Below are 21289 nucleotides of genomic sequence, written 5' to 3' on the forward strand. Positions count from 1 at the left end.
ATGCTGATCCATGCGTCTTACTCCCATTCCTGGGAAGAGTGTCTCTTCACTGTTTCCCAGATGTTCCTTCAGCAGCCGCTATGTCTTCCCACTGATTTCTGCAGTTTCCTCTTTGCCACCTTTTCCTTTACAATAAAGCTGTTATTCCTCAGCGAAGACGGGAGGTGGGTCTGGAAACAGCCTTGGTGCATTCCTCTCTCCCCTCCCAGTTCTTATTGCTCTCTCCAGTGTCTCTAGAACAGTGGTTTTGGTGGCTTTACCTCCTCTGATAATTTCTCTTGCAATGTCGTGGTCACTAAGAATGCTTCTGGATGCATTTCAGCTGTAGTTGCTATTTTGTTTTCCCAGACAGAACTGTTCCATTTTGTGATCTTTCCCCAGCAGTGAGGAAAAAGACTTCAATAGCAGGAGGAATTCCTCAATTGTATACAGTCTGAGAATATAAACAATAATTTCTCTATCACATTCAAATTCAGACCACCCACAGAACATGTATACTTTAATCTTGTATTAACTTAAATGACATTTGGCAGCCTCAGCCCCAGATAAGATTGTAGTCTGCTCCTGATTTTTTTCCCTCCAAGTCCTCATCTCTCTTGAGATTTCAGATATCTTGTCTGTCCCATAACATCAAAAATATGGTGTATTTAAGAAAATGGGTTAACTTGCAGATCACTAAAGTTGATAGTTGTTGTAAGCATAATAATATATTTGTATAGGGTGCCTACATCTCCAAGCTGAGTAGCACATTTACATGTAATACTCAGAAACTGGAAAACATACAAATATCAAGAAGATATACAGATAAACAGTAATGACATGCTAATTTGCTGTAATAATATCCATCATTAGAATCAACACAGTGTTGATGGTCAACATGGTTGTATCACAAGATGAGTGAGAAGCCACACAGATAAAACACACACTATATAATTTCTGTATAATAAATTTTTGAAAATCAAAACTAAAGTAATACATATGAAAGGTATTTCTTTATGGTGAGGGAAGAAAATAATTGGGAAGGAGGAATTGCAGAGGAGCACAAGGAAACTTTAAAGTGTGGTTTGTTTGTTCATTATCTGGATGGTTCTTGTGGATGCACAGGTGAGAACCGGTGGAATTAAGTTTCATTTTGTTTGTTTTTGTCTTTAGACATGCGGTCTTACTCTTTGACCCACACTGGACTGCAGTGGTGGGATCATAGTTCAATGTAGCCTCCAACTTCTGATCTCCAACAATCCTCCTGCATCTGCCATCTAAGAAGCTGAAACTACAGGTGTGTGCCACTGAGCTCGGCTTGCCTACTTATTGAACAGCACGCTTTATGCAATATTTAATGTATAGCAATAATGTCTCAAGAAGAGTTTACAAATGAATGGATAATTTGTTCAGTATGCTTTGATGGAAAAATAGACATTAACATGATGAAAGTCTGACATGTATGAAAATACAACTGCATAAAACGTGCTTCTCTTTACACTCATTATGTAAACACTATGGCACATACACATCACACCACACTTTCATTACAGGAAGAAAGTTCTGAAAATGTCACTAGGGGTGACCCACCGTGTCCTGGGCTTGGTTACGGGAGCAGTCGGGCCTGGTGGTGAGAAGCACAGGCCCAGATACCCGGGCTCACACTGACCAGATGTGAGCTCCGGGAACATTGTACCCACCATTTGTGCTTCTGCTGATAATTTTACATCTGTGACATGGGAATAACATTGATATTACACAACATGATAAAATGATTCCTGATAAGTTTAAATGTATGCAGTTTTCATAGGTCCGTTGCGCCTCAATAAAACTATAGTTAAATTAAAAATACAAATACAGTTATAGGTTTAAAGAGTATATCACAGAAAAAACTTTTAATAAGACACTACATTTTCCAAAATGGTATCAATATCTCCAAAATCCCTCAGGAGACTCTCACCTGCTCTGGGCCCTGCCCTCTCCTCAGGCGTCCCACCCCAGAGCTTGCTATATAGCAGGACACATGCAAATAGGGCCCTCCCTCTGCTGATGAAAAGCAGCCCATCCCTGACCCTGCAGCTCTGGGAGAGGAGCCCAGCCCCAGGATCCACAGGTGTTTCCAGAGTTTTCAGGGCTGAAAAAGGAGACTCACCATGGAGTTTGGGCTTTGCTGGGTTCTCCTTGTTGATATTTTAAAAGGTGATTCATGGAATATGAGTTGAATGTATGTGAATATGAGTGAGAGAAGCTGAATCTGTGTGGCAGTTTCTGACCAGGATGTCTCTGTGTTTGCAGGTGTCCAGTGTGAGGTGCAGCTGGTGGAGTCTGGGGGAGACTTGATTCAGCCTGGGGGGTCCCAAAGACTCTCCTGTGCAGCCTCTGAATTCACCTTCAGTGACTACTGGATGAACTGGGTCCGCCAGGCTCCGGGGAAGGGGCTGGAGTGGGTGGCTAGCATTAAGTATGATGGAAGTACTAAATACTACGCAGACTCCGTGAAGGGCCGATTCACCATCTCCAGAGACAACGCCAAGAACTCGCTGTATCTGCAGATGAGCAGCCTGAGAGCCGAGGACACGGCCGTGTATTACTGTGTGAAAGGCACAGTGAGGGGAGGCCCATGTGAGCCTGGACACAAACCTCCTGCGGGGCCCCTGGAACCAGCAGGAGACGCTCGGGATACACAGAGGACAGGTGCCGCCCAGGGCAGGTGCAGGTGGAGGTCAAGGGCTGCTCTCCTCCAGGGCCTGTGGCTTCCTCTGAGCGTAACGTTCCCCGGGGAGGGTCTGTGTATTTACAGTTATGTCCCTACTACTGAGGTGTCTACTTCTGTGAAGTTTATTACTACAGGAGGAGCCATGACCACATGCCCCAGGGCAGGTGGCACTGATGGAGAAAGAAACGTGTGCAGGAGGCCGGGTGAGGCTGTGGACACTGTCTGCCCAGGTTCACGTTTCACAAGCAGTGAAGGGGAAATGGGGAGTTCGATGGGGCTCCCTAACTACCATGAGGTGCACACTAAGTCTGGCACGGCCAGCAGGCCCCCCTGAGCCATAGGAGCCCATCAGGGACCGGCCGTGTGCCCCGCAGCCACCCGCCTTTTCATCCCCGCTGTGCTCAGTCTCTGTCTTCGAGGAGCTCCCAGGACGTGTGTGTTTGGCCCAAACCCGGTGATGGACATCAGGGAGCAGCAGCTGGCGCCGGGTCATGGGCTTCTAATGTTGGAGGAATGGGGGAGCGCTCTCAAGGACAGGACTCTGTTTATGGATTTTTATCTAGAAAACACGAATTTACTTGCTTCCCTCCAGAGACGTAGAGAAGCAGGCACGCAGTCGGCAAATAACGAGAATCTCTACAATGACCTGGCCTGCATTCTTCCTTAATTCTGTGCAGGATTCAACCACCAATTTGCCTTTCTCATGAGGAATTGTTGCATCCACAGTGAGTCCACATGTTTCTCATATTCTTTGGTTTCTGTCCATGTACAGAGATTTAGAGTGGAGTAAGTTTGGACCTTTCCACACACTAAGGCTCACCTCCCCACAGAAAGAGCGGAGTCTTTCACTATTCCTGAGTCTGGGGTGGGGGCTGGTCCTGTGCACTCAGAGCCTGCAGAGACCACCAAGTCAGGTTTATAGAGTCAGGTGTTTTCTCCTTCAGGAGGGGTGACCTCCACTGCCTCTGATTTTTGCTAAGAATTAACTGTGATTTCAGAGTTAAGACACTATTGGGGTATCATGTTTCACTTCTATTCTGAAAATCACCCTCTTTATAGTAAAAGAAAATAGCTCAACGTTCATTCCTTTGAAAGCAGTTTTTTAAAAAATTTGATTGCAAGTGTACCATATATGTGCCTGAATTTAATCTCCAAATCTACTGAATTGTCTAGAAATCTCAGAAGTTGAACAAAAGTAAATTCTTCATTCTTACCAAAATGTGTGTATGTAGGAATTTCAGTGCATTGTCCAGAACCCATGCACACTGACCCCTGTGCTTCATGGCCATTTACTGGCCTGGCGAGGCCTCCCACACCCCTTCCCTCACCTGTGCTGTCTCTGGATTCTCCAGCACGATCATCACTTCCTGCTGGAGCTGGATCTGCCAGTCCTCAGGCCAGGGAGTGGATCGGGGCATAGGTCACGAGGGAGCACAAGTTCTGATCCCCTCCTCACGGGCTCAGTCACCATCTCCAGATCCACATCCAAAAACCAAATGTTCTTGCCACTGAGCTCTGTGACCAACAATGCCACAGCCTGTATTACTGTGAGAGACACACGTAGAAGACGCCAGTGTGACCCCAGACACAAACTTCCCTGGAGAGGGGCCCAGGACGACCAAGGGCACTCGGGCTCCATGAAGACCGGGCCCAGGCTGGAGAATGGGTTTCCTGTCACTCTCACAATTCACCACTAGATACTCTGCACTGTGCCTATGCTTAGGTACGTGCACCGTACAATTAGAAAATGGAATTTATACAGATGTATAATCGTATTTAGTGCAGCAATTTGTTGTTTCCACCTTATGTGACCGTTAAAGATGACATCTCCCACCTTATTCAGGGACCTTATAAATTATAATACTTTATGTAAATGTATCTCCTTTTTAGAGTTTCTCTTATTGTCTGTATTCTCTCTCTCTCTCTCTCTCTCTCTCTCTCTCTCTCACACACACACACACACAAACACACACACACAGAGTGGCTGGCAGTATATATGCTGGTTAAGAATATATTACCATATGATTTAAAAATAGCAGTATTACAACATTTGTCTTTAATTTTTTGAAGAAAATTACATCCAAATGCCATTGATTTTTTATGAGACTTTTAAAATGTAATTGCTAGTTTTTGTTTTCGTCAATCCTTACCTGTGTACTTTTGTATTTTTTCAGAGCATCAGGTGCTTTCACAGAATTAAAGATGTCAAACTCTGTCTGGTGAGCAAAAAGTAAGAAGTCACTCTCCTGATCCTTCCCCACAGCTGCAGGCCCCTGAAGGCAGAGCAGGTGCCATGACCTCACAGTAGACCACGGCCCCCAAAGGTGGCCTTGGACCATGAGGTTCAGCACGTGAAAGAAACATTACATAGCTGTGACAGTTTCTAACCAGGATATCTGTGTTTGCAGGTGTCCAGTGTGAGTTGCAGCTTACACAGCCTGGGGGAGAGTTGGTGTAGCTTAGAGGGGCCCCTGAGGCTCTCCTGTGAAGCTCTTGATTCACCTTCCGTAGCTATGAGAGTCACTGGGTTTGCCAGGCCTCAGGGAAGGGGCTGGAGTGGGTCGCAGTTACATGGTGTGGGGAAAGTCATCAATACAACGCAGACTGTTGGGGGCAGACTCACTGTTTCCAGAGACAACACCCAGTTCATGCTGTACATGCAAATGAGCAGCCTGAGAACCAAGAACACGGCAGCGGATAACTGCAGAAGACACCGTGATGGGACGTCCAGACTGCCCCACAGGACACAGGAGGCGGCTTGGCTGCAGGGGGCGCTCAGCACCCACAGAAGATAGGAACAGCCCAGGGGCAGGGGCAGGTGCAGTCCAAGGGCTGCTTTCCTGTCGGGATCTGTGGCTCTTCTGCATCAAAAGCATTGTCCTGGGGACCTCTCTGTGTTTATGGTTCTCTGCCTACCACTGAGGCCTCTGGATTGGAAAAGTTCATTATTAGAAAAAAAAAAATTCTTGTATGCCCCTAAGGACTGCATCACTAATGGAGGCAGAATATGTCACAGGAGGCTGGGGGGCTGTGGAAACTGTGGGATATGGGTTCAGAAATGATGAAAAAGACAAAATTCAGAGAAGTCTGATAAAACCGCCTAATTGCCTTGTGATCCACTCTAAGTGTAGTACAGCCACTGATGGCTCCCTGAGCCAAACCCGCCCATCAGGGATCCGTCCCCTTTCCCGGCAGCAGACGCGCCTCAGTGTCTCCACTGTGTGTAGTCACCGCCTGGAGGAGCTCACAGGACACGTGTCTTTGCATTAACGTGTCACTATCAGAGCTGGGCGCCTGGTCTATGGGTTCCCTGATGGTGGAGAAGTGGGAGGTGCAGTCTCAGGGCCAACACTCTGCCCATGCATTTTTATATAGAAACCATGATTTTATTGCTTCTCTCGGATGACAGAGGAGCAAGAAGACAATCTTCAAACAACTGCAATGTCCACATTTCTCCTGAACACATGCATTATGTCTCAATTCTGAGTGTGGATTTAGCAGAGCATTGCCTTTCTCATAAGAAACTGTTCAATCCCAGCTGAGACCACATGGTTATCACCCTCCTTGGTTTTCGTTCAGCTGCAGAGATCTTGAGTAGAGCAAATTTGGTCCTTTCCACACACTAAGTCTCACCTTCCTCAGAGAAAAAGCAGAGATTTATCCAAGTGTGTCTGAGGTGGGAGCTGCTTCTCCACACCTTAGAGCTTGCTGAGACCCCCAAGGGCAGCTTTATAGAGTCAGGTGTGTCTCCATGTGGGGTAGCTCAGCTGCCAGTGATTGCTGCTCAGTTAGAACCGTGGGTTCAGAATTAGGACATTTAGGTTATCATGCCTCAAAAATTACCATCATTATAGATAGAAATAATAATACAACACCAATTGTTGCCACATTTATTATTATTATTGGAGTATACCTTTGGAGGACAAAATTGTTACCACAAATCTGCATAAATCTAGTGTCAGAATCTCCTGAAATGGTCTAGAACACTTGCAAACTGCATAGAAGCAGATGCTTCTTTTTTCTATACTGGTGTATTTTGGATTGATGGCAGTTTGTCCAGAACCTGTGAGCACCAACAACTGTGTTTCATGCCCTTCCTTAGGTTCTGTGACAAGGAATGCTATCAGAACCTGGCAGATTGAGACAACTTTGAACAATGTCAGAGAAATCATATGTAATTGCTTCTAAATTTCAGTTTTATCAATTCTAATGCTTTCTCTATTATTTCAGATCTTGGTTATTAAAGGATTCTCGCTTTTTCTCTTAATCTAGCTAAGAATTTGTCTCTTTTATTTTTTTAGAAAAAAACTTTTAGATTTGTTGATTTTTCTACAGCCTCATAAAGTCTGTTTTTTGCTTATTTCATTTACTCTAAAGCCTCATAAGCTTTAGACATGCAGATAGAGAACTTGTTTGTAAATGCCGTATTTTTGTTAGACTCAGCTGAGCATGTCAGGAAGCCCCCTGAGGGTTCTGGGGACTGAGTGTGGCTCCCACACTGGACAAGGATGAGAACCTCCAAGCTTTGGGGATGGGAGACAGGCAGGGCAGTGTGAGGGAGGAGGGTGGCCGGCAGCGCCGCGTTTCTTCCCCTGGCAGCACCACTTATGTCCATCCTCACTCGGGGATTCAGTCATTTCTGTCCAGGTAGGAACATCAGTTAACTTCATCTTTGATAGACAGATGGGAGCCCAAGACAGAGGCTTGTCAGTCGCCATTTCTGTGCCTGCTCCCTTGGGAATGTCCGCATTTCTTATGCTCTGTCCTGGGTCTATACCCCGATGGCTCCCTGCTCCATGACACCGCCTGTGCCTGTGCATGGCCCCTGCCCACACCCTCCGTGAAACATCCTCTTGGCTCAGGAAGAGCCCCCTGCCTTGTCTTCCTCCTGCCACTGGTCCACATTCTTGTCCATCCACAGGCTCCCAGCAGCGCCACCCATCCACACTGACCCTCCACGGGGTCAGACCTTGTCCACCACTTCCTCTATGCTTTCTTCTGAGCCTTTTATCCCAGCAGCCTGTTTCCATCTCGCCTGGGCTTGTGTACAGGAAAGGTTTACTGAGCAGGCTTGGGGTGTTCAAACCCTGAACATTCCTGAAAATGTCCTTTCTCAAGCCAGATCCACATTCAGCTCCTGGGAGATGATATCTGCTTTTCTGGCATACTCCTCATGGTAACATTTTTGAAACCACTTTATTAAGGTAAGGTTTACATCTATGAAACAATACATTATTTAACATGCTTACCTCATTGAGTTTAGAGTAAGTGTAAACCTGCAAAGTTATTATCACGGTCAAGGTTGTAACAACAGCAATCACTTCTAAAACATTCCTGTATTCCCATTATTATTATTTAAAAAGTATTTATGTGTGTGTGTGTGTGTGTGTGTGTGTGTGTGTGTGTGTGTATGCACCCTGGGTGCACAGTATCCTAGCTGTTTCCATAATGACTTATGCTGAGTGCCCATCATTGCTGAAGGACCTCTTGTCTGAGTGCTGAAGGTCAGGTATGCAGGTGCCACACACATCTGTGATGGGTCCCAATAAACAGCACTGGGCACCAGCAATCAGGTGAGCTTCCCTGTGAACAATGCCTCACATGTGCTGTCACTCGTCACCGCTGGGAGAATTGGGGACAAGAGACTCCTCAGGGAAAGAACACCTGGGAGCTCGTGCCTGGATTCTCAGAACCTTCCTCCTGAAGCATTAGTTCATTAAAATTCATATTCCTCTGCTAGAGTAAAGCTGTACCCATGAGAATCACAGCTTGTCCTGACTCTTTTATTTTTACTGACTATGGGGCCTGAGGATAATTTTGCGACACTCAACACAATTACATCAGAGGTGGAAATTGCTAGAAAGCCCCTGACAACTGACATGGCTAGAACATTGTTTATAATATCAAAGGATGAGGAAGGGTGGCACAAAAGACATCCAATGCCCAGATGGCTACAGAATCTCATGGCATGAGATGTCATGTGTGCTCCAGTAAGTAGCAGGAAGAAAAAGTAATCCATGGAAATTTGAAATGATAGACAGAGCTCCCTAGGAGGTGATCCCTGAATAAGGAAAATAAAATAATTAAGATAAACCTGACTGTACAATTCATATCTGTGATAGCTAAAATGAAATACAAAGATGCTGCCTCCAGCCCTGCACTGTGCCCTGTGAGCCAAGGCTGCTGGACTCCCATTCACCACCAAAAGGTATAGTTGCTCATAATAAACACACGCAACACATGAAATAGCCACACAGAAGGTAGCCCAGGGGTTGGGCTGGGCAGGGGAATCCACTCAACAACTAGAACAGGGAGGATAGTGTGGAAAGTGGCATCATTTGTGATATGATTGGTATCATTAGTTGATATCATCAGATTGTGAACAGCATTAGCCAGTGGACTGAGAGTGGCTGACGTAGCAGATTCTCTTTGGCTTTGTGTGCTATAGAAGGGAGGGGCATGTCTGGGAGGAGGCTGGATCCACGGCTCAAAACAGTAACATCACAGTTGACTTCAGCTGATCCCAACCTCCAGTAGGATGCTTTGGATGGGACAGCTTCCCTGGTGCACTGGATTCCAGATTGTGTAAAGTTTCTCTGCCCTGAGAATCAGCTTTCCTTTACTTTCTTTGAAATACAAAGTGGGCTCTCCAGATGGGGAGGCTGATGCTGCGCATTCTGCATAACCTGCTGCTGGGAGTTTCTGTTGATGCTGACGGTCATTGCTTTACCTGCACCTTACACAGGTCATGGCCTGTGCTGCGGTAAAGAGAAGTCCTTCTGCTTCTGCTCCCCAGGTACAATTCTCTTGCTTAATCTTGCAAATATTTTAGAACCTGTGTAGTTTGTGTTGCCTTAGCTTTTCATTTGGATCAAAAGATGCTAAGGAAGTGAAAGTGGTTCACAAGAAAACGGGGCAGAAACAGGGGATAGTTAAGGGCCTCCTCCAAGCAATGCAGGTAACACAAAATAAAAGGTAGAGAATGAAAGAACTCAACAGGAAGGAGCTGGGGTTGACACAAAGGACTTAAAACAGCACTACCAGGAGTTGGGTGTAGCAATGGGAATCCCTTCAGCAATTCCGAGACGTAAACAAGTTTCCCTATTCATGTTAAATTAGCAGAGTGTAAAATCTAGAAGACAAAATGACCAGGAAAGATGTGTGATTTTGCATGGGTGAAGGTCTGACAAGTTAATCAAGTCGAGGACTGTTGAGGGCCTGGGGTGGTCCTGTCCTTGTTGGGGGCCCAGGCCATAGTCACAGTCATGGGAAATTGCCGGGGAATAGAGAGTAGTTTTTTGGTTGTTCTTGTTATCAGTCATATGTGCATTTGAATTTTGTCTTCATGGCTTCTTCTGGCTCTATTTCTAATTTTTAAATACACATAATTTCATCCAGATTTGCAACTTTCCTGGTGTCACAGAGAAGGGTGGAAGAAGGGAGGCCCTGGTATGGCTCTTCCAGTAGCACAGACAAGCGTGGGAGGGGCACGAAGTGGTGTAAGGAATTACTGAGACCTTATTCTGCCTCTCCCAGGAGGCGCAGGTCCGCCTTTTGTCTGCAATTGCATTTCTGGGTTATAAACCCTGTAGACTCTTCCCTTCAGGCCAGGGCGTCAACTATGCAAATTCAAGTGTGGGCTCCCCACTTAAACCCAGGGATCCCCTCCACAGTGTGTCTCCCTCACCGCCCAGCTGGGATCTCAGTGCTTCCTTTCCTGTCTTCCTCCAGGATGGGGTCAACCACTGTCCTCGCCCTCCTCCTGGCTGTTCTCCAAGGTCAGTCCTGCCCAGGGTTTGAGGTCACAGAGAAGAAGGGTTTGAGGGCACAGGGAGTCCCTGATTCAAATTTCGTGTCTCCCACACAGGTGTCTGTGCCGAGGTGCAGCTGGTGCAGTCTGGAGCAGAGGTGAAAAGGCCCGGGGAGTCTCTGAAGATCTCCTGTAAGGCTTCTGGCTTTACTGGCAACTGGATTGGCTGGGTGCGACAGATGCCCGGGAAAGGCCTGGAGTGGATGGGGATGATTGATCTTCGTGATTCTGAAACCAGATACAGCCCGTCCTTCCAAGGCCAAGTCACCATCTCAGCCGACAAGTCCACCAGCACCGCCTACCTGCAGTGGAGCAGCCTGAAGTCCTCGGACGCTGCCACGTATTACTGTGCGAGAGACACAGTGTGAGAAAACAGCACTGAGCCCATCTAAAACCCTCCACAGGGCAGGTGCAGAGTGAGCTGCTAGAGACACCTCCCCAGGGCCCCCCTCTCCATTCCCCCCGGGGAGGAATCACTGGCTGTTTGTGTCCTCAGGAGCGAGAACCAGAGAACAACATGGGAGGGTTCCTAGCCCCTACGGCAACAGGGGGACCTGCTCCTAGGAGTGGATTCTCTGAAGGGCTCCCACTGTGTGTTGTAGAAGTGAGATGGTGTATATTACATGGTTAACATCAAAAGCCTGCCTAATAGGCATCTCTTGAATGTGACAGTCTTTTGTTGAGTGAAGATTTTACACAGTTAATCATTGCTGGCTTGCTTTTCTCTCTCCTATCCTCTCTCACTCCCTCCTTTTATTTCCTGCTTAATTCTCCCAAACCATTTAATCCCTTTTTGGACTATTAGTAGGTCCTCTTTTTTTGGTTGTTTTTGTTGTTGTTTCCTCTCAATAGTATGTAGTGAACAGTTCATTTTGTGCCATTTCATAAGTTTTTGGGTATGATAAAGACTTCGTTCATGAAAATTCAATAAATTAAAATAAATAGATAAATTTTTAAAAACATACAACCTATCAAAACTGAACCATTAAGAAATAAAAAATCTGGGCTGGGTGTGGTGGCTTATGCCTGTAATCCCAGCACTTTGAGAAGCTGAGACAGGTGGATCACCTGAAGTCAGGAACTTGAGATCAGCCTGGCCAATAGGGTGAAACCCCACCTTCACTAAAAATACAGAAATGAGCTGGACATGGTGGCACTCCCCTGTAATCTCAGCTACATGGGAGACTGAGGCATGAGAATCGCTTGAACCCAGGATGCGGAGGTTGCAATGAGCTGAGATCACATCACTGCACTCTGGCCTGTGAGTGAGACTCTGTCTCAAAACAAAATCTCAACAGACCAATGAGTAAAGAAACTGAGTCATTGATTTTTTAAACATCTCAAAACAAAGAAAAATCAAGAACTTGATGATTTCACTACTGAATTTTATCAAATGTTAAAAAAAAACTAGGATTTCTACTCAAATTTCCAACAAAATAAAGAGGAAATAATACATCCCAACTTATTTTGGAAGGCCCTATGTCCAAAGCAAGGAAAAGACACAAGTAAATAAAACTGCAGACCAGTATCCCTGATTCACACAGCTTCAAAAACTCTCAAAGTAATGGCAAACAAAATTCAACAGAACGTTAAAAATGTAATTCACCATGAACAGGTGTGGTTTACTTCTACGATGCAATGAAGTTTCAACCTGTACAGACAAATGTCATAGATCAAATTAAAATATTGAAGGACTAAAACTGTATGTTCATGTCGATAGACGCAGAAAGAGCCTCTGACAAAATTGACCACAGTCTCATTATAAAAGCCTGAACAAATTATGCATAAAAGGTATATACCTCAACACAATAAAGGCCACATATAACAAGCCCATATCTAACATTATACTCAATGATGAAAATTGTATTTCCTCTAGGACTAGAAAGTAGACAAGATGCTCACTATCACCAATATTACTCAATATAGCACTGGGGGAGCCAGGGAGAATAATTAGGCAATAACAAAAAATAGAAGTCATCCATATCATAATGAATACATTTAAAACATAATTTTTACATATTATATGTCCTTTTTTATACAAAGCTCTAAAGACTCCACCAAAAAGGTTGGAACTAATGAAGATATTCAGTGAATTTGCAGAATACAAAATCAAACTTATACTTAAAGATGGCAAGTTAGTGGCATTGCTAGCACGGAACACAGACCACCAACCATGGAGTCCCTGCTGAGCTGCGTTTTCCTTGTTACAGTTTTGAAAGGTAATTCACGGAGAACTGGAGACACTGAGTGTGAGGGTACATGAGTGAGGGGAACAGTGGGTATGTGTGGCAGTTAATGACAAGGGTGTCTCTGTGTTTGCAGGTGTCCAGAGTGAGGTGCAGCTGGTGGAGTCTCGGGGAGGCTTGGTCCAGCCTGGGGGGTCCCTGAGACTCTCCTGTGCGGCCTCTGGATTCACCTTCAGTAACTACTAGATGCACTGGGTCCGCCAGGCTCCAGGGAAGGGGCTGGAGTGGGTTGGACAAATTAATCCTAATGGAGGTAGCACATACTACGCAGACTCCGTGAAGGGCCGATTCACCATCTCCAGAGACAACGCCAAGAACTCGCTGTATCTGCAGATGAGCAGCCTGAGAGCCGAGGACACGGCCGTGTATTACTGTGCGAGACACAGTGAGGGGAGGCCCGTGTGAGCCCGGACACAAACCTCCTGCGGGGGCGCGCGGGACCACCGAGGACAGGACAGGTCCCAGGAGCAGGTGCAGGGGTAGGGTCCTCTTTCTCAGAGGCAAGAAGCGGATTTCTTTTTGCAGGACTCTGGAGTCCTATAAGTTTACAGTATTTTATTATTTTTAGTTATAATAGATTTACAATATACATATATAATATTTTCAATGATATTTGTGTTTTTGTAATTTTTAAATTTATATGCAGGGGTATTTTAAAGATATATACCTTCAAGAAATAATTCTTCCCAATTATTTGCACTTATTCTTCTAGACCTTTATTAACATCTGTTGATATCAGCAACTACATAGCTATAGGGACATAAATTTACATCGATAGACATATATGCAAATACACAAACCTATGCATACACGTGTAGTAATTTATATTTATCATTATAATAGAACAATTCTAAAGTATGTCCTAAAGAATCAGCCTTAATGATAAACTACATATACATTGTTAGAGTTATCTATAATTGATTTCAATGATTCTCTATGGTTTACATAAATTGATGTCTATTTGTAAGTTTAAACATAATGTATTGGTCATTTACAAATAGTCAAGAACAAATTTCAAATGTTCTAGTCACAAAAATGATAAAGATTTGTAAATTTGAGGTATGAATACACCTCAAAAATAGAAAAAGTAGTCACTACCAAAAAAGGTCTATAATGTTACATTCCATTTATATGTTCAAAACAGAAAAATATGGATTTACAGTGCCAGAAATCAAAACACTTCCCATGCAGGAGTGAACCACAGGCACAGGGAGGTAATAGACGTGTCGATTAGCTTGATTCAGTTATATTAACAAATTATGACATAGCTTTGTTCCCCATAAATATATACAATCAAAATTTCCCAATTTTCAATGAAACTTTAATTATATTTTTTAATCCGTCTTGGGTCATGAATTTTTTTGTACCCATCCAGATCTGATTGGATTGTCCTGAGTAACTCATCCATGCTCCTGTTTCTTCAAGGGGCAGAATCAGAAAAACCATGTGTATTCACAGGATGTGGAGCCTCTCTCTCCTTGGGTTGGGTCACCTCCTCAAAATTACAGGAATCTTCAGTTTTCTCAACGTTCTGCTGCACCACATAAACACACAAACACTTCATTTTATTATGTTTTGCTTTAATTTTTCAAAACAACATGAACTTGATAATTTTAACAATAAACACGTTACAACCTACTATACATGAGACTCTTCCTATGGTTCAAGGTTTCTTCTCAGGACTTTATTTGTATTATATATTTTCAATTTCTTTCTGATATAGGATGTTGATGTCTCTTTATTACAGATTATTCTTTTATCTCTTAAAATTAATTTTCCAAAGACCCACTCAAAATCAGAGTATTATTAGAACTTTGAGGTGTAATCATTGAACCAACATTGAGGATAAATTTCACTTAGTTTACATGTTTTCAAATATTCTTTTCTCTCTAAACGTTGTTCTCAGGTGTAATATAACAAAAAACAGTAATCTACAGTTATGACACAGGCTAAAATCTTGTATAAATAATTTAAAGACATTTGATAGGAAAAAATAATACGTATTCATCATATGTCTTGACTACTTTTTTTCTCTATGAAATGTATGCTTATTAACTTTTAAGTTATAGATGTTATCCTTATCTTTTCGGTTTCTGGAATTTAATTTTAGTAGGTATACTAGAATGTACTTTATTAATTCATGTTCATATTAATGTTCATATTTTGGATAAGATTTTAATGTTATTTTCATTATTTGCTGAATTTTAAAGTATTTTATACTTTTTTATTTCATGTTTTACAAGATAAAATGTATATATAAGAAGAATGCATAGATCTGAAATGTACCACTAGAGAGTTTCTGTCAAATGTGAGTACCCTTGTCCCGAACACCTAAGGTGCCTGAAGAGCAAGTCCATCCCCCAAACACGGGTCTTTCCCTGTGCTTGCAGTCAACACCTACCTGGAGAAGTGTTTTGATTTCTGACACTATGGATCCATGTTTTTCAGTTTTCAACTTCATATAAATAGAATCTAACATTATAGGCATTTTTGGTAAGACTCTACTTTTATATTGGTAAGAGAACCCTTTTATTTTAATAAAATAGAGACACACACAGAGAGAGAAAGGACAGAGATTTTATATCTGAGTCACTACATTAAGTATATACATGACAATATATTGATCTATTTTTTGTCAGTGAACTTTAATTTTGTTTCCAGTTTATGAGTATTATAAGCAAAGCTGTTACAAATACCTTAGTGTAAGTTTTTCTATGTTGCCTTATTTTTACTGAGAAAATATGAAGTATGCATTTCTTGATCATAAGAGTTAGTTTAAATTTTTCAGTTGTATTGTGGTATAATAGAAAAAAATATAAATGTGTATGTTTAAGGTGAACCACTGTATGTTTTCATGATGTATCATTCCATTCTCACATTACTATAAAGAAATGCATGAGACTAATTTGGAAAAAAAAAAGATGTTTAATTGACTCACAGTTCTGCAGGCTGTACAGGAAGTGTAGCAGCTTCTCCTACTGGGGAGACTCAGGATAGAATCACAGAAGAGGACAAAGGGGAGCAGGCACATCACATGGCCAGAGCAGGAGCCACAGGAAGGAGGGGCAGGCATCTACACACTGTTAGACAACCAGGAAAAATTGCTACCTAAATTTAAAGGTCTACATCATTCAGAATTCCCTGCATGACAGGCTGACACAAGGAAATCCAACCGCACAGAGGCTCCATAATAACCCTTACAGTTCTTTCAGGGAAGAAATAATCTCCAAGTGAAGTAAGTCAGTAAAGCTGCTCTGAGCTACAGTAAAAATTGGATTGGGCCCAGATTTGTCTGAGTGCAATGTGATTATTATACTCAGCTGCTGCTCCAATATGGCCTGAGCCTGAATAATTTTCTTCCCATTTATTTATTTTATTGCTTTTTAGGTTTTGGGGTACATGTGAACAACATGCAAGATTGTTGCATAGGTACACACGTGGTAGTGTGATTTGCTGCCTTCTCCCCATCACCTATATCTGGCATTTCTCCCTATGCTATCTCTCCCCAACTCCCCGCCCCCCACTGACCCTCCCCTATTTCCCCCCAACAGACCCAAGTGTGTAGTGCTTCCCTCCCTGTGTCTGTGTGTTCTCATTGTTCAACACCCGCCTATGAGTGAGAATATGCGGTATTTGATCTTTTGTTCTTGTGTCAGTTTGCTGAGAATGATGGTTTCCAGGTTCATCCATGTCCCTACAAAGGACACAAACTCATCGTTTTTGATGGCTGCATAGTATTCCATGGTGTATATGTGCCACATTTTCCCTGTCCCAAACAAGCCCATTCAAAAGTGGGCAAAGGATATGAACAGATACTTTACAAAGGAAGGCATACATGAGGCCAACAAACATATGAAAAAATGCTCATCATCACTGGTCATCAGAGAAATGCAAATCAAAACTACATTGAGATACCATCTCACGCCAGTTAGAATGGCGATCATTAAAAAACCTAGAGACAACAGATGCTGGAGAGGATGTGGAGAAATAGTAACACTTTTACACTGTTGGTGGGAGTGTAAATTAGTTCAAGCATTGTGGAAGACAGTGTGGTGATTCCTCAAGTACCTAGAAATAGAAATTCCATTTTACCCAGCAATCCCATTACTGGGTATATATCCAAAGGATTATAAATCATTCTATTATAAGGACACGTGCACACAAATGTTCATTGCAGCACTGTTTACAGTAGCAAAGACCTGGAAGCAACTCATATAATTTTTGGTGAAATGCCTTTCCTGATAGTTGGTTCATTGTTAACTGCATTGTTTTCTTTTATTAGTTTTAAATATATGTGCATATTTCTTATAAAAGTAATTTAAATAATTAAAATAATTCATTTAACAAATATGTGAGCTAGATGTATAAATAATGCTAAACATCACTAATCATCAGGGAGATGAAAATTAAAACTGCAATGACACATCTTAAACCCATCAGAATGGCTATTATTAAGAGCCAAAAATAGCAGTTACTTGAGGACCGAAGGCAAAGGGAACTCTCAGTCACTGTTGTTGAGGATGTAGATGAGTACAGCCTTTATGGAAAAGAGTGCGGAGATTTTTCAAAGAAATAAAAGTAGAACTACCTTTGATTCAATAACCCTAATACTGGGTAACTATCCAAAGGAAAAATAAATGGTTACATCAGAGTAATAACCAGACTTTTGTTTTCCTATATAACTATTCACAATAGCACAGACACCAACCTAAGGAATTAACCTGTGTCTAATAACAGATAATTTTATAAAGAAAATGTTACATATATATACAATTAAATACTTTCCAGCCATATTAAGGAATGGAATCATGTCTTTCACAGCTACGTGGATGGACTCGAGGTCATTATTTTAAGTGAAATAACTAAGAAACAGAACGGTACACACCACGTTATCACTTTTAAATGGCAGCTAAGTATTATGTGCACAGGGATATAGAGAAAGAAATGATGGACATTGGAGACTCAATGATGGGAGAGTAGAAGGTGGGAGAGTGGTGATAAATTACTTAATGAGTACGATGTACATTATTTGGATCATGTACACATTAAATCCAAGACTACAATGCAGTATATATGTAACAAAATTGCAGTCACTCCCCATAAATGTGTGCATATAAAAACTAATATAATTAAAATATGAAATTAACAGTTGACCAATAATCTTGAAAATTAAAACTTGTGATCAATAAATGAAAATAATATTAGTTGAACTTGATCAAATTTTAAAAAATTTTCTACTCACGTGACTATCAAGAAAATCAGGATGAGCTTCAGAGTAGAAAATATTTGCAAATCACCTATTACCAACGTAATCATGATAAGAATCTGCAAACTCAACAGCAAAAAGAAGCCATCTGTTTATAAAATAGGCAAATGTTTGTGCAAACTTTTTATCAAAGAATATGTACAGATGACACATCAGCATATGAATATGATTTTCCATTAATGAAATGCAAATCAAGCTCAAAAGGAGACACTACTGTAGAATTTTTAGAATGACACAAAATAAAGTAAAAATACTGACAATACCGGTGTCAGTGAGCGTGCCAGGCCCCTAGAGACTGAAATACTGCTGGTGGGAATGTAAAATTTAACAGTTCTGGGAAAACCATTTAGAGTTTCTTATAAAATTAAACGTTTCCTTAATCCATAACATAGAAATCTCCTCCTGAGTATGTGCTACAAAGGTTTAAAATCCTATGTTCACATACATGTGTTCAGATACTTAACATTGTGTGTGTGTGTGTGTGTTAAAAACTAAAAAGAACATAAATGTCCTGCAAAATATGATACAAACCACTACGGTGAACTCCAGACTTTCTTCTAAGTGACATAAAGCCTGCCTGAAAGATACCAAGAGACACAGTCATGGATAAAGCCATCACCGTTACGTGTCACTGTTTGTTCTGGGCTCTCTCTGTCCCTTCCGTGATCAGGACCAGATGTTGAGCTCCACTACTTGCAGTTAGAAATTTATATTTTCAACAGTGCACTGCAGTCTAAATTGCTCTTCAGATGGAACCAAACAAACGTGGACTCCTTTCAACAAACAGTGCCTTACGTTTGTACTGACCCCAGCAGAACTCTTCCCTGCTCTCTTTCTTCTTGGTTCTCTCCTGCAAGCCAGCAGCCCTGCAGTTTAGCCTGGATCTCCCATGCATCCACCCATCTCCTTCTAAGTGCATTCTACCACGGCCTCCGCTGTTTTTGAGAGCACTCTCGGGCTTTGTAATTCTCCACACCCTGTTGTAAAAGAAGCCAGGTCCTTCAAGACCAGATCCGGAACTCTATTTTATGAATAAGTGTCAGCATCGCCCTTCCCCTTCCCCCTGCTGCTGAGACAGAGCCCCTAAATAAGGTTCTGCAGGTGGAGATTAGGAGCCTTTTTCTTCTTCAGTGTAGGAGCTGGGAACTCAGTGGAGGATTGGGGAGAAGCTTTCCCCTTTATCAGCATGCGGTTCCTACTTGGGTGGGCCCTGTGCCACAGGAGCAGGGCTGGGAACCCTATTACAGATGGCAAGTGTAAATTCATACATCTTAGCCAAATCTTAATGAAATACTTTTACAGCCAAAGGCAAGAGAAAGGCAGTTATAGGTGAGCTTCTCTGAGGTCAGTTTGGTAAGAACTCAAGGACTATTGTCTATGACCTTGAATGTCACTATATTCCTTTTCATGAGCTACATTCAGGCTATTCTCTGAATGTGAAAAGGTTGTACATGTTTAATTATTTCATCTCAGTGCCCTTAGTCTTGTTTTCTCCAGTTGACAACCACATCTCCACCATTCTAGCAAACTAACGCAAGAACATAAAACCAAACACCGCATGTTATCACTCTTAAGTGGGAGTTGAACAATGAGGACAAAAGTATACAGGGCAGTGAAGACCACACACCGGGGCCTGTAAGGGGTTGGTGAATGAATGATTTATATTCATCTGAGTATATACCCAGTAGTGGGATTGCTGCGTTGAATGCTAGTTCTGCTTTTGCTCTTTGAGGAATCACTATACTTTGCACAATGGTTAAACTGATTTATACTCCCGCCAACAGTGTATAAGCAATCCATTTTCTCCACAATTTCACCAGCATCTATTACTTTTTGGCTTTTTAATGACAGCCATTCTGACTGGTGTGAGATGGTATCTCGTGGTTTTGATTTGCGTTTCTCTGATGATCAGTGATGTTGAACTTTTTTTCCAGGTATATTGGCTGCATGTATGCATTCTTTTGAATGCATGACTGATCATGCATTTTGAAACATGACTGATCATTCCCTTTGCCTAATTTTAATGGGGTTGATTGTTTTTCTCTTGTGAATTTCTTTACATTCCAAAAGTTTTTTATTAAGTTGAGCTGCCTCAACCTTAGCATGGTTTTTCTACTCTAAAAAGAATAAGGGGGATTGGGGAGGGAGAGCATTAGGAGAAATACCTAATGCAGATGACAGGGTGATGGATGGAGTGAAACGCCGTGGCACGTGTGTAACTATAGAACAAACCTGCATGTTCTGCACTTGTACCCGAGAACTTAAAGTACAATAAAAAAAGAAAAAAAAAATAGAGCCCATTGTAAATCACTAGACTTCAATGTTGCAGAACTATGGTTTCTCAACAACACAATGAGTTATAGAATGATACTATTTTATGGCAGTAGTGCAAATGTCTAAATCCACTAATTTATGAATCTCAGAGGCTACCATGGAGGTGTGTATGTATCAGTGCATTACTGTAGAAATGTTCACTTTCTATACATTATTTTATGCAGTAATGAGGACAATGTGAATTGAAGGGAGTCTCCATGGCTGTATGAGCACAGAGACCACATCCATTGCAGGTGCAGAGCAAGGCTGGAGCGGTCAGCCAGCTGCTCCCTCTAGAGTCTTCCAGTTCCTTGTCCAACGCATCTGCTCATCCACGGGGTAAGAAAATAGAAGTCATGCATGCAGTCTACTCTCTCTACAGGGCTGAAGGGGTAAAAGGACTATATTGATTATTCGTGGAACTTTCCTATAGGAATGCAGATTTGTGCAGACGTACTGATAAACACACACTTCTTCACACAATACATTTTTAATTTTTTTTTTGTTTTACTTTTTCTTCTCCAATTAAAAAAAATCACTTTTTCCCCTAATCGAAGAGGATTTTGATGAGAATGCTTGTGGGGAGCCCCTGCTCTCCCAGATACCCACCCTCATTTCTCTTGAAGAGAGGAAGAACACCAGCTCTCTTTATTTATACTCTAATTTTCTAGGACTAAAAGCAGCAGTCTGCATCCAAGAAGACCCTATCTGTAGGAGCAGGAGCCTCAATCCTTGACTGAGAGTCATGGCCCTGAAATGAGACAGTGTCCCCCATGGAGAGCACACGTGGAAGCCCACACCTGAGGGCTCACTGCTCCTCACCACAGATGCACTCCCCCACTGAGTCCTGAGACCTGGGTGCACCTCATAGAGTAGGGCTCAGATGAGGGGATGCAAATCTCCACCAGCCACACCCTCCTCTGGGTTGAAAAGCCGAGCACAGGACCTGTCTCAGAGAC

The 21289-nt window shown here is 42.4% G+C and overlaps 2 pseudogenes and 1 gene segment (V, D, J or C); all 3 read left to right on the forward strand.

Annotated features, from left to right (window-relative positions):
• Positions 1-2132: 2132 nt before the first annotated feature.
• On the forward strand, positions 2133-2742 carry LOC119469755 (annotated as a pseudogene). Its single transcript, XR_005198600.1, has 2 exons — positions 2133-2178; positions 2275-2742. The product of XR_005198600.1 is annotated as an immunoglobulin heavy variable 3-7-like (transcript).
• A 7618-nt stretch (positions 2743-10360) lies between these two features.
• On the forward strand, positions 10361-10873 carry LOC108297563. The segment is given in 2 exon segments: positions 10361-10473; positions 10563-10873. Coding segments are annotated over 2 exon segments (357 nt in total).
• A 1805-nt stretch (positions 10874-12678) lies between these two features.
• Positions 12679-13156, forward strand: LOC119469756 (annotated as a pseudogene). The gene is made up of 2 exons (XR_005198602.1): positions 12679-12724; positions 12828-13156. The product of XR_005198602.1 is annotated as an immunoglobulin heavy variable 3-23-like (transcript).
• The last annotated feature ends 8133 nt before the right edge of the window (positions 13157-21289 follow it).

Source organism: Cebus imitator, unplaced genomic scaffold, assembly GCF_001604975.1.
Source record: "Cebus imitator isolate Cc_AM_T3 unplaced genomic scaffold, Cebus_imitator-1.0 Scaffold814, whole genome shotgun sequence".
Classification (NCBI taxonomy): domain Eukaryota; kingdom Metazoa; phylum Chordata; class Mammalia; order Primates; family Cebidae; genus Cebus; species Cebus imitator.